The following is a 20,601-nucleotide window of genomic DNA, read 5'->3' on the forward strand; positions in this document are numbered from 1 at the left end:
AAATTGTTTTTGAGCTGCAAGTTGATTAGGGGCATATACCCCTATTATTAAACACTTTCTTCCATTTAAGTTTATTTCCACAAATAAATATCTTCCTTCTTTATCAGCTTCTTTTAAAATAGGTGTGAGATGTCTTTTAATGTACATTGCCACTCCCGCTCTCTTTTTTAAAGCATGTGCAGCAAACAAATCTCCAAGCAAGATGAACAAAGTTTTCTATCAAATCTATCAATAAAAACCTCAAAGATTCCACAATCTCTTAATTAGACAGTCTAGCGGTTAAATAATGGAAACTTACCATCTGAGGAACTCCAAAAATGACAATGTTTGCATACTGGGAAAAACTGACCTGTTTTGAAATATAATGTCAAATTTAAGGATTTATATAAATGCACTTTTCATTCAGGAACATCCATGTATAGGGAAGCCAATCAGATAAAAAAAACCCTGGTGGCTAGATCAAGTGGGTTCAATCCTTTTCCCCTAAGCTTTCAGGGACAACTTTCTGCACTCGGCACTTGTTATCAGGACAAAATCCTTTATTCGTACCGAACAAATCTTTCCCTTCATATACTGATGACAGGTACAGAATCCCCTGGTAAGGGATACAGAGGCTCTAGTGTGGGGAGGGCAATGATAAAGGAATAAATCCTTCTACCTTATTTATTAATGGAGCAAATAACTGTAATCTATTATATAAATAGTACATCTAAGGTGACCTTAAGATAGAATTAAAAGGATGGGGAAAGAGAAGTGGGATTGCCACTTTGCTACTGATTTGTATAGCAGCAGTTTTAAAAATATAGCCCAGTAATTCCACTGAGTTACTCCGCAGAAATATTAATGGATGTAAGAAGCATTTTAAACCTATTAAAAGCCACAGTAAGATATTTGTTTTCTCTAGACAGCTGATGATTTGCATCCTGTGTTGTTACGTTTGCATACCTTCCATAAGTCTGAAATGTAAAAATTGACATCTTGATGAACTCCCTCTCTCCAGGCACGGTACCTCGAATACCATACTAACCAAGGATTTAATTCATAACCCACAGCTTTAAATCCAACTTTTGCAGCTGCTATTACCTGCGTAAAGATAAATAAGTATTTAATTTTTAAAAACTGTTTTATTATAAAATGTTGTGTGTGTGTGTGTGTACGTATATGACAGCCAAATAAATAGGCTTAGCAATTTGCCCTAATTTTGCCAGATTCATCATAAATGTAAGAGATTTATTGTACTTTGTAGTCTTACTGCAATTTTAATAAATCTGTATAAATTATTAGTCTGCAAAAAAATTATTAGTCTGCTGAGAAGCTAATACTCTTTATTGACTGCAATGGTTGGGGGGGAAACATTAAAATCCAGATTTACAAGCTTCTGGTTAAATAAATTAAAAAAAAAAAAAGCCTTGTAACTCCTCTGCCAGCCAGCCTACTTGTTTTCCACAGTAGTCATGAAGGAAGAGATTTCCCTAATGGCTTACAAAGAAAATAAGAGTAGGCTTGTAGAAAATGATTAAACTACGGTAACCCATTCCCTCTCCACCATTCTACCCACTAGTCTGCATGAAGCTCCTCTTCGCTTCATGTATGGAATATTTCTGCATCAAACAAAACAAAAAGTTGAACCCACATGGCTAAGAGGATTGCCAGGTCATAACCCAGAGCAGCTGTTTAGGCTTGTAATAGCACAAGAAGACTGTAAAAGTTACACTCCAATAGGTTTCTTCTTTTGATCCCATCTATTCTTGTTTTACAGCCAAATCAGATGAGGTAGCTCTCCCGTTTTGATCCCATTTTTCCCTTTCCTTATTTTGCTCTAAGATTATAATGCACATTAAATCCCAGCTAACTACAAGTGCATGATGGACTAGGAAACGTGGAAGGAAAGAGAGGCCAAAAGAATGCATCCCAGAAGACTACTAGATCGTATATTGTAATCCAGGAATTCTATTGATCTATTTTATAAATGAGAGCTATAGTACTTTTCTTTCGTGCCTTAAGAGCTCCAGAACAATTGTTAACATTACCAGCTAAAAGCATTTAAAAAGCTACTCTTTCTGAATAATACTGAGCTGGATGCTTGTATCAATAGCAGGTTGCTTCATTAAATAGTGTGTATGATTTTAAATTCCATCCTTATCCTGAGAAAGATATAAGAATGTATTTAAGACAAGGGTTGTGTGTCAAGATGCACTTCACTGAAGACTATTTCATTAAACACAATTCTATTTAAACTTACAATACGTCCGTCACCACTTCCTATGTCAACTAGCATTCCTTTTCTGCCTTTCAACATGATTAGAACATTTTCAATCTGCTTTGAAGTTGCAGGCACAAATGGCAGGCAATGCTTTCTCAATGCTGGAGCAATAAATGGAATGGCCACAGAATATAAGGCTACTAATGTCCCACCAATTATACCGGGGAGCAAAACACCCCAAGTCCTTTTGCTAGAGTCTTCATCAGCAGCCGTCAAAAGTGTAACTTCTTGAGTTGCACTGCTTTCAGCAAGTATTTTTGACATAACAGACAAAAAACCTAAAAAAGGAAAGTAGTATGTTTAGTCTGACAAAATATAGATAGTATTTATACATTTATGTCCCTGATTTAAACAAAAAAACCTTTACTTGGGTTTTCATTTCTTGGTTTCTAACAGCATCCAGGCACATATTTCCTAATCTCACCATTTTGTCCCTTAGCTAATAATATTGAGAGGTGAATGAACAAGAATTCATTTACTGTAGCTATCAGGGCCAACTGAAAAATTTACCATTAAATATAATACCTTTGTAAAGCCATAGTTAATTTACCCATATCTAACACAAGTTTTTCCTATTTTCCCCAGAACATCTCTGTGAGGTGAGTTGGACTGAGACAGTGACCAGCAGTCCCCCAGCTGGTAAGGCAGAACTTGAACTCACAATCTCCTGCTTTCTTAACCACCAGACCAAACTGGCTCTAAATAAATAAAAAGTTTTACTTTGGCTGAATAATAGACATATTGTTGTTGTTTTTGACAACATAATGGAAGTGTTTGGCCATTACCTTCTTCCAAAACATTTCAAGATGTCAGTTGTATGTAGTATGTATGCATGTATTTATTTATTTATGTGCCACCCATCTCTTGACTCTGGGAAGCTTACAAACATTAAAACTAATACACATTAAAATAATAAAACAAAAACAATAATAGTTTTTAGAGCAAAGTTGGTTAAAAAAAGACAAAAGCTAAAGCAAGGTATCTTATTTTAACAGATTAGAAGAAGCAAAGATAGATAGGAACATGTTTTTTTTTAAATCTCTTATAAATGATTTGAGGTTTCAATTAAATGTTGCATATTTAATATTTTGTACAGACTCAATGAAAGTGGTGATGGGGCGCGGTTAGAAGAGCTGAGGAATCAGGTTACGGAGAGAGGAGAGATCATCATGAAAAAAAAGTATGTATGCGATCGCTAGGAATCGACATGGACTTGATGGCACATAATCAATTCCATCAGAGTAAGCAAAAAATGCCCAAGATACAGTGCTGGTGACCGAAAACAGAAAGTTCTCATTGGCTTACGAAATGTATATCATAGTATCCTTATCGAGGACAAAATACAGTAGTGAGGGAAAAAAATTATTAATCTGTAAATTATTAATCCGCAATTCTAAATATTTGGGCAGAGAAGCAAGCAAGCAAGAACCATGAAATTGCTCCCTACCTTCCCTTTCACTCTTGGCCACACCGCTTCGGAACACAGTGACGTAGAACGACCCGCCCCCGCCCCTCCGAAAGCCCGCTCCTACATAGCGGAAACCGCGGGAAAGACTTCTTCCTGCTCAAGTGGATATACCATTATTTTGATTAGGGCAGGGGTAGGCAACCTTGGCTCTTTTATGACTCGTGGACTTCAACTCCCAGAATTCCTGAGCCAGCTTGGCTCAGCTTGGCTCCCTCTCCCTTTCCCCTCAGCATGGCTGGCTCAGGAATTCTGGGAGTTGAAGTCCACAAGTCATAAAAGAGCCAAGGTTGCCTAACCCCTGGATTAGGGGGACTCGTGTTTTTCGAAAGAGTAGCGCTTTTTCTGATCCGCATTGAAAATAGGGCGACGAAGATTGTTAATGCTTTCTCCGATCTCATCATCACCACATGAAAAAGAGCCAAGGAAGCTATGCTTTAAAAATAATTATGTCATCCTGGGTATCTTCCGTTGTATAAAACGGGTAAAATCCAAATAGCTAGCCCGTAGAGAGAAAAGTGGACGCATCATAAAGCTGTGTTTCAGTCGTGCTACACGAATGTACCGCATGATTTGCTTGTTTGAGATTAAGTGCATTATATGCACCCACATAATAAATAAACGGAAAATCAATTTTGTAACAAGCCGAAGTACCAGTGTAATATGCAAAGACGGAAAACATATTTCATGAAGTTGGAGCCTAGTTATTTTAGAGTCTTGCCTGATGCCCCTTTCCCAGGGTAAAAATGAAATGTTGGTAAGCTAATGAGAAATTACGATTTTATACGTGCTTGGCAACAGCATACTTTTCCCTAAAAAAAATGTAACCAAAAGGCACGTTTTGAATTAAAAATACTGTTTAGTTTCTTAACATTAAAATTAATGTTAGTACAGTTCTGATAGAAAACGATGACTGAAAACACTGTATTTTGCTCAGTTTTGTTATAACCCGTCATCGTCTGTGAAGTAGCTTGAATTGCTATCTCTACATTGCAAAAAACATCCGTTTGACCCAAACTGCACAAAATAAACCCTTCTGGGCGCCATTAATTTCTATACAAGTTGTACTGTTCAAAACTCAGCTAATTATAGATGTGAAAAAGTTGGTTAGCTAAAAATATCCTGCAGTCTTGTAGGTAAATCCTAAAAATCTGAACGTGTCCTGTTTTTTCTGTGATCAGTTTCCTTCCATCTTTGGGTGAATATGAACAAATTTTCAAATTTATAATTTTGTTTTAGTCTCTGAATTTTAGCTGCGTTTTAACACCACTGCATATGATTTAGATGAGCACAACTCCAGAAATGTGCATCGGGAAGGCAAACTAATAGTGAGAAAAATCAGAGTAATCTATATAAAGACTAAATTATTGATGAAATTATTCAGATTCCGCACTAGTATATTTCTCAATTCGGCTTGGTGAGCTGTGTGAACCCAGGCGGCCCCCGCATTCGTGCATATCCATAGCTAGGCACGCATAGCGTTTTGCTGAAAGATTTCCCACAGGCTAGAACTGCGAAGGCAGCGTCTCGGAAAGGACTACACATTAGCATCTGTACAGCCACGACTGACGTCTTAATGCAGTGTTTCTCAACGTTTAGATGTGTGGACTTCAGAAGCTGGGGAATTCTGGGAATTGAAGTCCGCTCATCTAAAAGTTGCTGAGGTTGAGAAACACTGTCTTAATGGGAGATGTAAATGAAGCCACTATAGTTTGTTAATAGGATCGTTGCTTAATGCAATGAATGAACACAGCGTGTGCGTGTTTCCCAGCTCTATGGTCCGAAGGGGAGGCGATACTTCTAATGCGCTTGCGCACTCGCATATACCCGCTTTTAATGCGCTTGCGCACTCGCATATACCCGCCCCACCCAGATGCTTCTAGAATGTAGTGGGGTCCACATTCTAGAAGCAAAGTGCGCATGCGTTTCTCTTGTCCGCGAGTGAATCTCGCGAGAAGGGAACACTGCCTCAGGCGGGGCGGGACAGCGTGGTTCTCTTTCTTTCTGGCAGTGAATTGTGGCCTCGTGCGTCTTCCTTCGGGGGGATCGACCATCGTTATGTCGGCCATGGGGACTTTAGCTTTTGACGAATACGGGCGGCCTTTCCTCATCCTCAAGGACCAGGAGCGGAAGACCCGCACTACGGGCTTGGAGGCCCTCAAGGTAACGGTCGCGGCGGGAAACGGATCGGGCAACGGTCCCCTGCCTTCTATCGGCCCCACCGGCACTGCTCCTGAAACGGGACATTTCAGGTTCAGAGGTGTGGAGTTGGGTCGCCGGGCAGGGCCCTTCCCCTCGCTCTCAGCTTGAGTTTGCCTCAGAAGATCGCTGTGTGGGTAAAATACATTCCCTCCCGTACACGCTGTTTGAGGCCTGGGGAGTGGGGGGTGGGGTGGGGGGGGAGAGTGGAATTTCTGTTGGAACAAGGGAAAAGGAGCAGCAGCGTTTTCGACCGTGTGCAGCGGGACTTATGATTAGCAGGATTGTGTTTAAATTTGTGCCGATTTGTTTCCTTAAAACGTCAGGTAACCGGTTGCTTATGGCAACCTTGCAGCCTAGAAGTCAGATGCCCGGGCAGAGACGGGTGGTAGAAAAGAGCAGAGTCACGTCTTTGCAGGGTAGCCTCCGCCGCCTTGTGGATCAGCTGCAAGCTCAGCAACTGATCGCCTCCTGTTTGCTGAACGGCCCCCACCCCCAGATTCTGCAGACCCAACTTGTCTTGATGCCAAATTTGGACAAACAGTATAGACCCCCTGTGTCAAAACCTACCGGTATATCCTTCTCAGCACCATGAGCAAAGCGATCGGTGTCGTCTTTTCCTTTGCCTTCTGACATTTGGGGGAGGGGAAAAAAGATGGGGGGGGACCAATTGCTTTCCTGAATTTGCCCTCACAACTCATCATTGGCATCATCAGTGTAACAGGATAGGGATTAGCAGTGAGAGAAATAATTAGTTATAATGATATATTTTTTGTAAGCTTATGGATGGGTGCGTAACACTTTTAACTTGGTCATGGGGAAGAGTCCTGACAGTGATAAGCTACTTGAAAAAGGATTGTCAAGGATCATCTTAAGTACCTCTAGCATCTTTAAGGTGGAATAATGAACAATCATCAGAATAATGATGTGTCAGTAGTATGTGACTAACCTAATGCACATTGCGCATGGATACAATGTATGTATCAAACCACCCATTGTATACCCATGAGAAGTGAACATAATGTATTACAATGTATATTACAATGTGTATTTCTTTGTTCCTGAAAAAGGATAGTATAAAACTAGGTGGGTTCAGAATTGCTTGGTTGCTATTGTTTCTGAACCTGTGCAATAAACCTCTCTACTAAGACCCTCTGGAATTCGTAAGAGTCCTTTTGTTTTCCACAAGATCTTCAAATCCATCTTTTTTAAATAGTCTGCATAGCTGGAATGGCCTGTTGAGTTTTGATATTTTTCTGGGAGAGTAATTTCTGTATTGTGACTTTTGATGTTTCTGGCAGCATAAAATTCTGTTTTGTTCCCGATAATATGATAACGCATACTAGAAGATATGGACAGTCACTAGGCAAACACTATTATTGCTGTGAACATCATTCAGATGAGGTTAACAGCATGCAAGAAGAAAGCACTTATCAAAACATTTAAATGGGCACAATTTTTGCAAGACTGTTGCAAAAGCAGCTGCCCTGAAAATGTCTGGATTTGTTTGTGTGTGCATGCATGTGCAAAAGATGTAGTATTTTTAGTATTTGAAACTGCTGAATTTATATTTGTTTTTCTTATAGTCTCATATAATGGCAGCCAAGGCAGTAGCCAATACACTTAGAACATCACTTGGCCCCAATGGTAAGCAAAATGATGTATGCTGTATACTTTTAAGCTTTTTACATTGTAAGGTTTTTTAATTATATTATTGTTTAAATGCTTATTATAGGCCTGGATAAGATGATGGTTGACAAAGATGGTGATGTGACAGTAACAAATGATGGTGCTACTATTTTGAATATGATGGATGTGGAGCATCAGATTGCTAAACTTATGGTTGAATTGGCAAAATCGCAAGATGATGAGATTGGGGATGGAACAACAGGTGTCGTTGGTAAGATTTGTTTGTTTTGTTATCAGAATTTTACTTAATTGAATAGCATTACTTTCTGTGCAATAACTAGCAAATTGGACTTTCATTTTCATAACACTACTTAATATAGAGATACTTTATTTTCAAACCTAAGGTTATTTCTACTGCATGTTGGGTAACTCAGGTCATTTAGTTTTTGTTTACTTACAAAAGAATTCTAGATATTTATCAGGAACCTGTCAGCAAGTATATGATAAATTCCCAGTAATTGTTTCATATTTTCTTACAGCAAAAAGTACAACATTTTAATACATAATGTTCTGTAGTTCTGGCAGGTGCACTATTGGAACAAGCAGAGCACTTGGTAGATCGTGGTATTCATCCAATCCGAATTGCAGATGGTTATGAACAAGCTGCTCGTATTGCTATTGAAAATTTAGATAAGATCAGCGACAGTTTTCTTGTTGATCCTGAGAACACCGAGCCTCTTATTCAGACAGCAAAGACAACTTTAGGCTCAAAAATGTAAGTATTTTTCAAAGAACTAAGTTGGTGTATGAGAGAATTCATATTGCTCATTGTTCTGAAGTATATGTAAAGGTATACAGTCCAGTCGTATATAACTCTAGGAGGCAATGCTCGTCTCCGTTTCTTGGCTGAGGGAGCCAACATTGTCCGAAGGTAATGTGGCCAACATGATTATGTGCTGAGGTGCACGATACGCTGTTTTCTTCCCACCGAAGTGTTACCTATTAATCTACTCGCATTTGCATGCTTTCAAACTGCTAGGTGGGCAGGAGCTGGGGCAGGAATGAGAGCTCACCCTGTTGCCCAGCGCTTGGGTTCAAACCCAGGCTGTCAGATTTCCAGCTGACAAGCTCAGTGTCTCTAACCTCTGAACCACTGCACCCCCCCCAAGTACATGTAAAGACGATAAAATATTTAAACACTATATATTAAATTCAAAATGTAAAGTATTGTATCTAAAATATCAGCATAATTAAATATAAAAGCAGTTATAATCAATGCAAATATTATCCTACCAATAAAACCCAGTAATAAACAAGAAACAAAATTGTAAAATGAAAAGAAATACCAGGAAAAAAAGTTATAAGGAAGGATTTAAAAGGGGCATAACTGCTGAAAAGCTATACTTTGTAGGAACCACCATGCCAGCTGCCAAGTGAGTGGGTTTTTGATTAAGAATTTTTAACACAGACGATGTGTTGTATATTAGTGGTCTGGGTAAGCTCTGCTAAGCAGATGAGATAGCTTAGACCAGGCATGTCAAACTTGCGATGTCATGTGACATCACGTGACGTATCGCGACTTTTTCCCCATTGCCAGCAATGGGGTGGGCGCGGTTTCAGTATGATGCATCCGGTCCGCGGGCTCTGGAAATTTTCTGTCAAAGATCCTCTTTGGAAAAGCATGCCCTCAAATTTTTGTATTGCCCTTTCCTGTTTAAACAAGCCTTAAACCTGATCCCCCCCCCCCAAGTCATATAGTGGTAGGCCCCTTGAGAGAATGGTATTATATCAGAGAGGATGTTTGCTTTACTCTTTTTGGGATGTTCATAATTTTTTCTTGCTTGCATGTTTGTTTCAGTCTGTTTTTAATATGAACACCACTCACAGCTGCCATGGAGTTAAATGGCCTTAGAAATTCATGTATGCATATTACTGTGTCACCTGAATTAATGGTAGTGAACAAGTGAGAGAATCAGATGATTATCCTTTCCATGTATAACGTACTGTCTAAGTGCTGAATGGTTTGGTTTTTTTCAAAGTGGCAAAGTTAAGCGCATTTTAAAAGAAGATATAGAATAACATAATTTAATCTTATGTCAACTACCAATTTGCTTCAGCATTGTTCTACAGTGTAGTTTGTATAATATATATTCTTCTACATCTTGGTAAATCATTTTGTTCTATAAAATTTTGTTTGCTTTTGTTTTAGCATCTGAAAAAGCTGCATCAATTCTTTCTTTTGTATTTAGAATTAATCGTTGCCATAGACAAATGGCAGAAATAGCTGTTAATGCAATATTAACAGTGGCAGATATGGAACGTAGAGATGTTGATTTTGAGCTGATAAAGGTCCAAGGCAAAGTTGGTGGTAGATTGGAGGACACTCAGTTGATAAAAGGAGTTATTGTGGATAAAGACTTCAGCCACCCACAGATGCCTAAAGTGAGTAATCTTTTTGTTGGTGATACATTTTTTTATTTATTTATTTATTTATTTATTTATTTAATTTATATACTGCCCTTCTCCCGCAGGACTCAGGGCGGTGCACAGCATATTAAAACAAGTACAAATACAAAATACAAAAAATATAGACCCCTATAAAACCAAATTAAAAACCAAATATTAGAAGCTGTTATTCCTATTAAAATTATTCTTAAAATCATCCCTAAGTAAAATCCTCCCGAGGTCAGGCCCGCTTGCTGGAAAAGCCATGTCTTGAGGGCGCGGCGGAAAGTAAGGAGATCCGGAATCGTCCAGATCTCGGGGGGTAGTTCGTTCCAGAGGGTGGGGGCACCCACAGAGAAGGCCCTCCCCCTGGGGGTCGCCAGCCGACATTGTTTGGCCGACGGCACCCTGAGGAGACCCACTCTGTGGGAGCGTACCAGTCTATGGGAGGAAATCNAGAAGGCGGTCTCGGAGGTAACCAGGTCCGATGCCATGGAGCGTTTTAAAGGTGGTAACTAACACCTTAAAGCGCACTCGGAAGACCACTGGTAACCAGTGCAGCTCGCGCAGGAGCGGTGTTACATGGGAGCGACGAGTCCCTCCCAACACCGCCCGCGCGGCCGCATTCTGGACCAGTTGAAGTCTCCAGGTGCTCCCATTGCTATTTTATTATGTTATCTCCTTTATAATTAGAGAATAGTTAATTTTATTAGATACAAAAATCAGTTAACTGCCTCTTAAAATGCTACCCTTCTTTCTTCAGGAAGTTAAAGATGCTAAAATTGCAATACTGACCTGTCCATTTGAACCTCCTAAACCAAAAACTAAACATAAGCTTGATGTTACCTGTGTAGAAGACTTCAAGGCATTGCAGCAGTATGAAAAAGAAAAATTTGATGAGATGGTGAAACAGGTTAGAAGATGCACTTGACAATAACAGAAGTTTTATAAAATTTTTGTTTTAAGTATCTACATTATGTTAATGTTAATGATAATTGAGTAGCAATACAATCGTAATTACTTACTAAATGTGAAATTATTTCCATTCTTATTTTTTTTATATCTACAGTGAGGGAAAAATTATTTGATCCCCTGCTGATATTGTACGTCTGTCCACTGACAAAGAAATGATCAGTCTATAATTTTAATGGTAGGTTTATTGTAACAGTGAGAGACAGAATAACAACAACAAAAATCCAGAAAAATGCATTTCAAAAAAGTTATAAATTGATTTGCATTTTAATGAGTGAAATAAGTATTTGGACCCTTCACAAAACATGACTTAGTACTTGGTGGCAAAACCCTTGTTGGCAATCACAGATGTCAGACGGTTCTTGTACTTGGCCACCAGGTTTGCACACATCTCAGGAGGGATTTTGTCCCACTCTTTGCAGATCCTTTCCAAGTCATTAAGGTTTCGAGGCTGACTTTTGGCAGCTCGAATGTTTAGCTCCCTGCACAGATTTTCTATGGGATTACGGTCTGGAGACTGGCTAGGCCACTCCAGGACCTTAATGTGCTTCTTCTTGAGCCATTCCTTTGTTGCCTTGGCCGTGTGTTTTGGGTATTGTCATGCTGGAATACCTATCTACGATCCATTTTCAATGCCCTGGTTGAGGGAAGGAGGTTCTCACCCAGAATTTGATGGTACATGGACCCATCCATCGTCCCTTTGATGCGATGAAGTCATCCTGTTTCCTTAGCAGAAGAACACCCCAAAAAGCATAATGTTTCTACCTCCATGTTTGACGGGGATGGTGTTCTTGGGGTCACAGGCAGCATTCCTCCAAATATGGCGAGTTGAGTTGATGCTAAAGAGCTTGATGTTCTCATCTGACCACAACACTTTCACCCAGTTCTCTGAATCATTCAGATGTTCATTGGCAAACTTCAGACAGGCCTGTACGTGTGCTTTCTTGAGCAGGGGGACCTTGTGGGTGCTGCAGGATTTCAGTCCTTCACAGCATAGTATGTTATCAATTGTTTTCTTGGTGAGTATCATCCAAGCTGCCTTGAGATCATTGACAAGATCCTCCCGTGTAGTTCTGGGCTGATTTCTCGCCATTCTCACGATCATTGGAACTCCACGAGGTGAGATCTTGCATAGAGCCCTAGACCAAGGGAGATTGACAGTTAGTTTGTGTTTCTTCCATTTGTGAATAATCATGCCGTTGTCACCTCCTCAACAAGCTGCTTGGCGATAGTCTTGTAGCCCATTCCAGCCTTCTGTGGGTCTACAATTTTGCTCCTGACATCCTTGGACAGCTCTTTGGTCTTGGCTATCGTGGAGAGTTTGGAATCTGATTGATTGATTGCTTTTGTGGACAGGTGTCTTTTATACAGGTAACAAGATGAGATTAGGAGCACTCCCTTTAAGAAGGTGCTCCTAATCTCAGCTCGGTACCTGTATAAAAGACACCTGGGAGCCAAAAATCTTGCTGATTGATAGGGGATCAAATACTTATTAAAATGCAAATGAATTTATAACTTTTTTGAAATGCATTTTTCTGGATTTTTTGTTGTTATTCTGTCTCTCAATGTTGAAATAAACCTACCATTAAAATTATAGACTGATCATTTCTTTTGTCAGTGGGCAAACGTATAAAATCAAAAGGGGATCAAATTTTTTCCCTCACTGTATTTTATATTAAAATATTTTATATCTTAATGTTTCTTTTGTGTGTGTGTGTGTGTGTGTGTGTGTGTGTGTGTGTGTTTGAATGAAAGCAAGGCACTGATCCACGTAAAATATAATATTTGATATATTTGCTTCTGATGGGTAAATCTGTACGTTATTTTGCTTATCATGCATCTAACTCCTTGGCTTATTTCTTGGCTCATATTCCTTTTGTACTTTTCATTGAAACGTTTTTATTTTAAAATTTAATTTTAGTATCGGTAGCCAATTAAGAAGGATCATCAACCTTTTCTGGCAAAATGGTTGCATGGAAAGGAAGGGGATTTCCATTTCCAAAATAACTATTATGGGAGACATTACTAGTTAGCATAAATATATTGGAATATTTCTTACCATGCCTGTTCAATTTCATCTTTATGGGGAAATACAGTGGCTTTGGGGGAATTCATGATGTGAGGGGGGGAGTCAGGTGGCCGAGTCAGCACTGGTCGTGTTCCAGATGCCATTTTGGGGGAAATAGCCAAGATTTCCCTATTACTATATGATAATTGTATGATATATGATAACCACTGTAATGGTTTTTGATCTGGGAGTAGCTTTGTTGATTTCAAATTAAAGCTATTGTTTGCCATATGTGCACTACTAATATTACTTTAAAAGGACGAAGTTAAAATAGAAGTAAAAGGAATACTTGTATTTTTAGATCAAAGATACTGGTGCAAACTTAGCTATCTGCCAGTGGGGATTTGATGATGAGGCCAATCACTTATTACTCCAGAATGAATTGCCTGCTGTTCGTTGGGTTGGTGGCCCAGAAATAGAAGTAAGTATTAAGTGTTTGTTACTTGTGTTGTTACATTTAAGATGTTCTTCTTACGAGTCTGTCTTTTTTTTTCTTCAGTTGATTGCCATTGCAACTGGAGGACGCATTGTTCCTCGTTTCTGTGAGCTGACGCCTGAAAAATTAGGATTTGCTGGCATAGTTAGAGAAATCTCATTTGGAACAACAAAAGACAAAATGCTTGTGATTGAACAATGCCAGAATTCCAGAGCAGTGACTATCTTCATTAGAGGTGGAAATAAAATGGTAAGTTCAAGTAAGGTTTATGGAGGGGCACTATTTCAGGGCTGGGTTATACTAAATAATAGGCTGTCTTTCAGGTGGTTAATTATTAATAAATGCAAAATTCTCAAAGGATTGCATTGGAGGTTTTATTTTACATATTTTGCTACTCTTTTAACATGCTTTATACATGCCCTTAAAAAATAAGACCAATTTGCTGTTTAAAAAACTAAAAAGTGGCTTAAACTCCACAGGGTTGGATGGGCAAATTTTGTCGCTCTGTGTCCTTCTGAGCAGGGCAAATAAAGAAAAGAACAGATGTTGGCCAGAAAGGTTTTTCAGCTGCGCATTAGCAGAGGGATCTAAGCTGTATAGCAGTATTCCCAAGCTCTCTTACAGATACAGGGATTTTGGTCCAGACATAATTGCTTGAGAGCAGGGTCGCATCTCTCTTTGTGTAAATTGAATTTTTTTGTGTTCTGCTTTTGATCCAGACAGAAATAATTTGAAAAATGTTTATGTGCATTGCTGAAATATAGGTAATCTTCAATTTAAACCACAATTGTGACTGCAACTTTGGTCGCTAAGCAATGCAGTCAATGATGATGGTTACAGTTTTTATTACCTTATAATATAAAATACAAAAGCAAATAGTAGGTAGAAAGGGGAAAAGAGAAGTGGAGAAAAGAAAAAAAGGTGTTGGTATTCATCTCCCTCTAGTGCAATAGAATAAAACAGTAGCATCAGACATCAACTTTTCACTTTTATAATAGTATAAACTAGCCATTTCTATAATAACAAATCTATCTAGTCAGTAAAAACACAAAGTCAACGTTTCATTTTTCCCCATCTCAAACACAAAGTCCAGAAGCGGTTTCCAAGTAGAAACAAAAGTACTTTTTTTTCTTTAATCAAAGCAGTCAATTTAGCTAAGCAATGCAGTCATTGAGTTATGCCTGATTTTATGACTTTTTTGCCATGGACATTAAATGAATCATACAGTGATCATGGTACTGCAGGAGTGCTATGATGATTATAAGTGCAAGGATCGGTCATAAGTCACTTTTTTCAGTGCTGTCGTAACTTCAAACTTTTAATGCAGTTGTATGTTGGTGGTAAGTTGAGGACTACCTGTATTTCTCTATGAATGTACGAGTTCCACAGAGTTTAGTTTAGATTTTTGGATTACAGTGCTCAGGTAAATAGTAAGTTCATTAGCTTAAAAGATATTTATTAGGATATATGCAGCTAGAGGAGACTAAAATAATAGGTAAAGAACTTCATCTTCTTATATATTTGTGTTTGTTTCCTATAATCAAAGATAATTGAAGAAGCCAAACGGTCTCTTCATGATGCATTGTGTGTAATCAGGAATCTTGTTCGAGATAACCGCATTGTTTATGGAGGAGGTGCTTCTGAGATCTCTTGTGCACTGGCTGTTAGTGAAGCTGCAGATAAGGTAAAAACATTTTATACATTAAATATTTTTATTTGCAGTTCTGGAACTACAGAGGCTGAAATACGATGATGCAGATTTAATTTTACTTATAGCTAATGTTTTTGAGGGAGCACCTATAAACATTTTTCTATCAGCATATGTGTAGTTGGAATAGTTATGTGCTCCTAGGTTGAGGGAATGGATTGTTTCCTGGGCTGATAAAACAAGAATATTCAGATGATTAAAATGTTTCTTTCTGATTAAAGCATCATTTATTAGTAACAATTTTCAAAAGAAATTCTTAAATGCAATTTAATCTCTAGATGTCCGTGTCTTTCGACCCATTGATAAAAATAAACCCTGCAATGCCCAAAAAAAAAAGTTATAGGGTACTTTGATTTGGAGTATTAATAATTATCCCTGGATAGTCTTTATTAAGAGCACTATAGTTTGCTGTTGATCATCGGAATGAAATTAACTTCCTTGGTAATTTAATCAAAATAAATCTCTTGGATTATAATAGTGTTTAAAGCTGAAGAGAATAATTCTAGCATAGAACTGGTGCATCTCTACCTTTTCAGACAATAATGCATCAAGATGTTTCAACTGATGGTTTATGATTTAACTGTTTATTCTAAATTTGCTAACTTGATTTTAGTGCCCGTCCCTGGAGCAGTATGCCATGAGAGCTTTTGCGGATGCCTTAGAAGTCATTCCATTTGCACTTTCTGAGAATAGTGGCATGAATCCCATTCAAACAATGACTGCAGTACGAGCTCGACAAGTGACAGAAAACAACCCTGCTCTGGGTATTGATTGCTTACGTAAAGGAACAAATGGTAAGAACTAACTTTTCTACATGGGTTGGCATTGTTCTTATTTAAGCCTGTGGGAGATGAAAATACAGCCCACCACTCATTGAGTAAAATAAGGCCTGGATCAAATTAAATCATTGATGATTTAAAAGCTTTAACTGAAGCAGTTTCATAATAGAGACAAATTATTTGTAATTTGCTAAGCTGTTGCAATGTGCGCAATGTGAAATGGCAAAGTAGATAGTTTTATATGTATATTTAGAACATGAGCATTGTAACCGTGGGAAATGAGGAACTGAAAGGAACAGATGGATGAAGGTTTCAGATGTACACGGGTGTATGTGGAAACTGCTGGTCAGCAAGTAAGAACAAGGAACTGATTTTGTAAGATAATGACCATCAGTGGGTGGTCGTTGGAATAAAGGTATAAAAGTCATAGCTCAAGATCAGTTCGGGGCCATTGGCCTATAGCTGTCCTTTGGAATTGCTATGTCAGTGGACCTCATTGCAATGGGTTATTAATGTAAGTGATGTTGTGTTATTATGCTTGCTATGTTCCAAATTATTAGCAAAATAAACCTCTGAATCTTAAAGTAAGAATTATTGTTTTGTGCTGCTGTCTTGTGTTTCTTTCATTGGGTTTTTTCCACGACAAGCCTCAATAGCTTTAATATGAATTTATATACAAGTAGTCCTTGACTTACGGTTACAATTGAGCCCAAAATTGCTGCTGCTAAGCAAAGCAGTTGTTAAGTGAGTTTTGTCCCATTTTTAAAAAAAATGTCACAGTTGTTAAGCAAATCATATTTTTGTTAAGCAAATATGGCTTCCCCATTGACTTTGCTTGTCGGAAGGTTAAAAATGGTGATCACATAACCCTGGGACAGTGTGTCATAAATAACATGCCAGTTGCAAAGTGCTGAGTTTTGATCATGTGACCATGGGGCTGCTCCAATGGTCCTAAGTATGAAAAACAGTTATAAGTCACTTTTTTCAGTGCTGATGTAACTTCAAACGGTCACTAAATGAATGATTGTAAGTTCAGGACTACCTGTGTGTCTTTATGTTGTGATAAATAAACTATAGTCTTACTGTTCCCTCTAGATACAAAAACCGTTTAGTTAGATCCCTTTAGGACCAGTAATAAGCAGGGAAAATATTCTGTCATATAGACTTGCCTTTGGATAAATTCAAACTGATAACTAATAGGTACTGGTTTAATAAATGCTTCAGAAGTCTGCAAATTGAGTCATTTGGCAAATACGACTGGTAATTATTATACAGAAATGGTGGCTTATCAACTATGATTTCCATAAGCTCTGCTTGAATATAATGGCAAAAATGTAATATAAGAACCACAAGTAAATAGGTGGTACATGGGATTTGAATGTTATATTTTGTTTTATTTTGCATTGTTTTAGAATAAAGTCATTGCCATTTTTAATGAACTCAATGCATTTAAATTTTCTCTTTTGACAGATATGAAGGAGCAAAATGTTATAGAAACTTTACTTGGCAAAAAGCAGCAGATCTCCCTTGCCACTCAGATGGTTAGAATGATTCTGAAGATAGATGATATTCGCAAGCCTGGTGAAATTGAAGAATGAACATGTAAAAGCTAAAGTGTTATAAATTTTGTAGTCACATCAACAGAATTTTTCCCACAGGCTGACTTTGTTTGATGTTATTGGATCAATAAATTACTAGTGAAACTTCAATACTTCAGAAGTATCATTGAGCATTTTTTAAGTTATACTGTATTTAACCTTCTGTTCTACGGAGTTTCTGTAGAAAGAATAAACCTCACTTATACATTCTTTGCAGCCCTAATTCCTTTTATTATGTACTGAAGTTAATATGACTTGTATAAACTGTATTTTTTCTGAAGTTTGGGATTTAGCAGGGAATGTACTAAACCAGGGGTTTTCAACCGGGGGGTGCGAGACAATATTCCAGAGGGTGCGAAAACTTGGGTTTAGAAGTTTCAAAATTATGGTGTATGTGCATAATTTGTTGCCATTATTTTGAACTTTTGTAATTGGTGCGAGAATATATCAGAAGCGTTCTAGAGGTGCGGGGCATAGAAAAAGTTGGGAACCGCTATATTAAACAGTCTTAGTGTAGTTGTAATGCTGCAGTAATCAGAGTAGTTAAGTGGATTCAGAAAAGCAGAGCACTCTGGCAATTACTCCTTTGGAATACAGTAGGATTTTATAAATGCCCATTCTTTGGTCCATTTAATTTTGCTGAAATTTAGTCAGATTCACAACTTCGTTGCTGCCTGATAGAATGATAAACTCTGAATCTAAGTTAATAGCAGTAGCCTGGGCTTCTCAGAATGGAGGGAGAGAGATTCACTTACCTTTGTTATTTGGCCCTAATTATATTAGAGTCTTGTCAGTATGCTTTTAAACATTGGTTTGAACTGTAGCCTTCTTTCACAAATATAATTCATCCAAAGAAATGCAGATTAGAAACTCTGAGTTGAAGTAACAGATGTAGAAGGCATTGGGTTGGGGGAAGCCGATATAAGAAATTTCTAGCTTTGAATAGGAACAAGAGGGTTTTTTTAAAATTTTTTGACTGCTTTATAAATTCATAATTATAATTTACATTATAGAAAATATGAGAGACCTGCAGCAGAGAATTACTATCTGATACAAGTTCTTGACATTATATTATCTTCAGTGTTCCAGATAAAAAGGCCATAATAATAATGATGATGATGATGGTGTTGGAAGGGACCTTGGAGGTCATCTAGTCCAACCCCCTGCTCAGGCAGGAAAGCTATACCATTTCGGACAAATGACTGTCCAGACTCTTCTTAAAAACTTCCAATGTTGGAGCATTCACCGCTTCTGGAGGCAGGTTGTTCCACTGGTTAATTGTCAGGAAGTTTCTCCTTAGTCCTAGGTTGCTTCTCTCCTTGATTAGTTTCCATCTGTTGCTTCTTGTCCTGCCTTCAGGCACTTTGGAGAATAGCTTGACTCCCCTGACTCCAATATCTTGAGCCCCTGAGATATTGGAACACTGCTATCATGTCCCCCCTCATCCTTCTCTTCGTTAAACTAGACATACCCATTTCCAGCAACCGTTCCTTATATGTTTTAGCCTCCAGTCCCCTAATCATCTTTGTTGCTCTTCTCTGCACTCTTTCTAGAGTCTCAACATCTTTTTTACATTGTGACCAAAACTGGATGCAGTATTCCTCTTTCAGTACACTTGGTTCCATTCTCTCTTCCATAAATAGTTGTGTCTTCTCCCCACTATTGAATCATTACGCTGTATTTACAAAAGAATAGTGCCCTTTATAGCAGTTCGTGCAGTTACTGGTAGTCCTGCCTCACAATCACAATTGGCACTGGAACTTCCATTGCTAAGCAATACAGTCATTAAATGAGTCATCACGTGACCACGACCAATTTTATGGCCATTTTTGCCGTGGTCATTAAGTGAATCCAAGTTTCCTCATTGATTGCTTTGAAGCCAGCTGGAAAGGTAGCAAATGGTAATTATGCGATTCCAGGATGCTGCAACCAATAAATACATACCAATTGCTAAGTGCCCAAACCATAGTCACATGACCACAGGGATGCTGTGACAGTTGTAAGTACGAGGACTAATTGTAGATAAGATAACCTTTATTATCATTTTTTACTGTGGGCACAGTGGCACACATTAAAAATGAAATTCTGTTGCTCTCAAAAGTGTACACATACACAACACACGTAAACATGCTATATACAACAAATGTATATACTTACACCCTTACATATAAATACATATAAATATTAATCACTGTCTATCCTGAATACATATCGGAAAGAGGAAGCTTGAGAGTTTACAAGGTTAATACTGTATGGATCAAAACTGACTGAATCTGGATGTTCTGCTTCCGATACCACAGCCTCCTCCCAGAAGGTAACAAGGAAAACAGGTTGTGAAGAGGGTGTATAGTGTCACAGACAATCCTACAGTCCTTGCTCAAGCATCGCTTATATACTATGCCCTACATCAGGGGTGTCAAACTTACAACATCACGTGACCTGTCACGACGTATCACGACTTTTTTTCCATTGCCGACAATGGGGTGGGCGCGGTTTTGCTATGACGCATCCGGCCTGAGGGCTGGCAGTTTGACACTCCTGTCCTAGATAGAAGGGAGTGAACTGCCAATATTTTCTGCCATCCTCACCACTCTGCACTGCCTTCCTGTCTGAAGCAGTGATGCTTCCAAAGCACCCTGTGATGCTGTATCAAGGATGCTCTTGATTGTCGCTCTATAGAAAGTGGTAAGGATAGGGGAAAGAAGATGTACTTTTCTCATGTGACGCAGAAAATGCAGGTGCTGCTGTGCCCGCTTCACCAGTATCTCGCTGTTGAGTGACCAAGCCAGCCTACTAACCATCGCCAGTCGCTTTATTCAGTGCTGTTGTAACTTCAAACCGTCATTAAACAAATAGTCAAAAATTATCTGTAAAATTTTGGCTGTATGTGACATGTTTAACTGAATATACATGTTCTTTAATTATGTTAGTTGTATCCTTGATATATTTTTCCCTCACCATCCATCCAACCATCTCCATACAAAATTTATTCTGCTAGACATTTGTTGAATACGTGCATTTATACATTATAGAAACTAG

General features: G+C 38.4%; 2 protein-coding genes across 3 annotated transcripts in view; one reads left to right on the top strand and one right to left on the bottom strand.

The window, feature by feature from the left end:
* Positions 1 to 3,729, bottom strand: part of ATPSCKMT (ATP synthase c subunit lysine N-methyltransferase) — an 8,582-nt gene extending 4,853 nt beyond the window's left edge. Inside the window, exons 1-4 of one of the 2 annotated variants that reach the window (XM_015827094.1) lie at positions 3,711 to 3,729; positions 2,243 to 2,541; positions 946 to 1,083; positions 299 to 349 (exon numbers count right to left, since the gene is read on the bottom strand). In XM_015827094.1, coding sequence (XP_015682580.1) covers positions 299 to 349; positions 946 to 1,083; positions 2,243 to 2,527 — 474 coding nt within the window. In that variant the 5' untranslated portion in view covers positions 2,528 to 2,541; positions 3,711 to 3,729. Of the gene's footprint in view, positions 1 to 298; positions 350 to 945; positions 1,084 to 2,242; positions 2,542 to 2,813; positions 2,944 to 3,710 lie in introns of those variants that run through there. The other variant, XM_015827087.1, reaches the window with a different exon arrangement.
* Positions 3,730 to 5,673: 1,944 nt separating this feature from the next.
* CCT5 (chaperonin containing TCP1 subunit 5) lies at positions 5,674 to 17,772 on the top strand. Its single transcript, XM_015827104.1, has 11 exons — positions 5,674 to 5,891; positions 7,514 to 7,574; positions 7,663 to 7,827; positions 8,133 to 8,331; positions 9,806 to 9,998; positions 10,765 to 10,914; positions 13,343 to 13,462; positions 13,541 to 13,726; positions 15,024 to 15,161; positions 15,799 to 15,979; positions 17,435 to 17,772. The coding sequence occupies exons 1-11, from the start codon at positions 5,787 to 5,789 to the stop codon at positions 17,560 to 17,562; spliced, it is 1,626 nt and encodes a 541-aa protein (XP_015682590.1). The 5' UTR covers positions 5,674 to 5,786; the 3' UTR covers positions 17,563 to 17,772.
* Positions 17,773 to 20,601: the final 2,829 nt, after the last annotated feature.

The sequence above is a fragment of the Protobothrops mucrosquamatus genome, unplaced genomic scaffold (genome assembly GCF_001527695.2).
Source record: "Protobothrops mucrosquamatus isolate PMUCROS unplaced genomic scaffold, P.Mucros_1.0 scaffold_213, whole genome shotgun sequence".
Lineage (NCBI taxonomy): Eukaryota > Metazoa > Chordata > Lepidosauria > Squamata > Viperidae > Protobothrops > Protobothrops mucrosquamatus.

Bases quoted from the DNA above. Each gene is read 5' to 3' on its own strand.
- CCT5 (XM_015827104.1), top strand. From the start codon at position 5,787: ATGTCGGCCATGGGGACTTTAGCTTTTGACGAATACGGGCGGCCTTTC. The intron at 10,915-13,342 runs GTTAGAAGATGC...TTGTATTTTTAG, and splicing joins TTGATGAGATGGTGAAACAG to ATCAAAGATACTGGTGCAAA. The intron at 15,980-17,434 runs GTAAGAACTAAC...CTCTTTTGACAG, and splicing joins CTTACGTAAAGGAACAAATG to ATATGAAGGAGCAAAATGTT.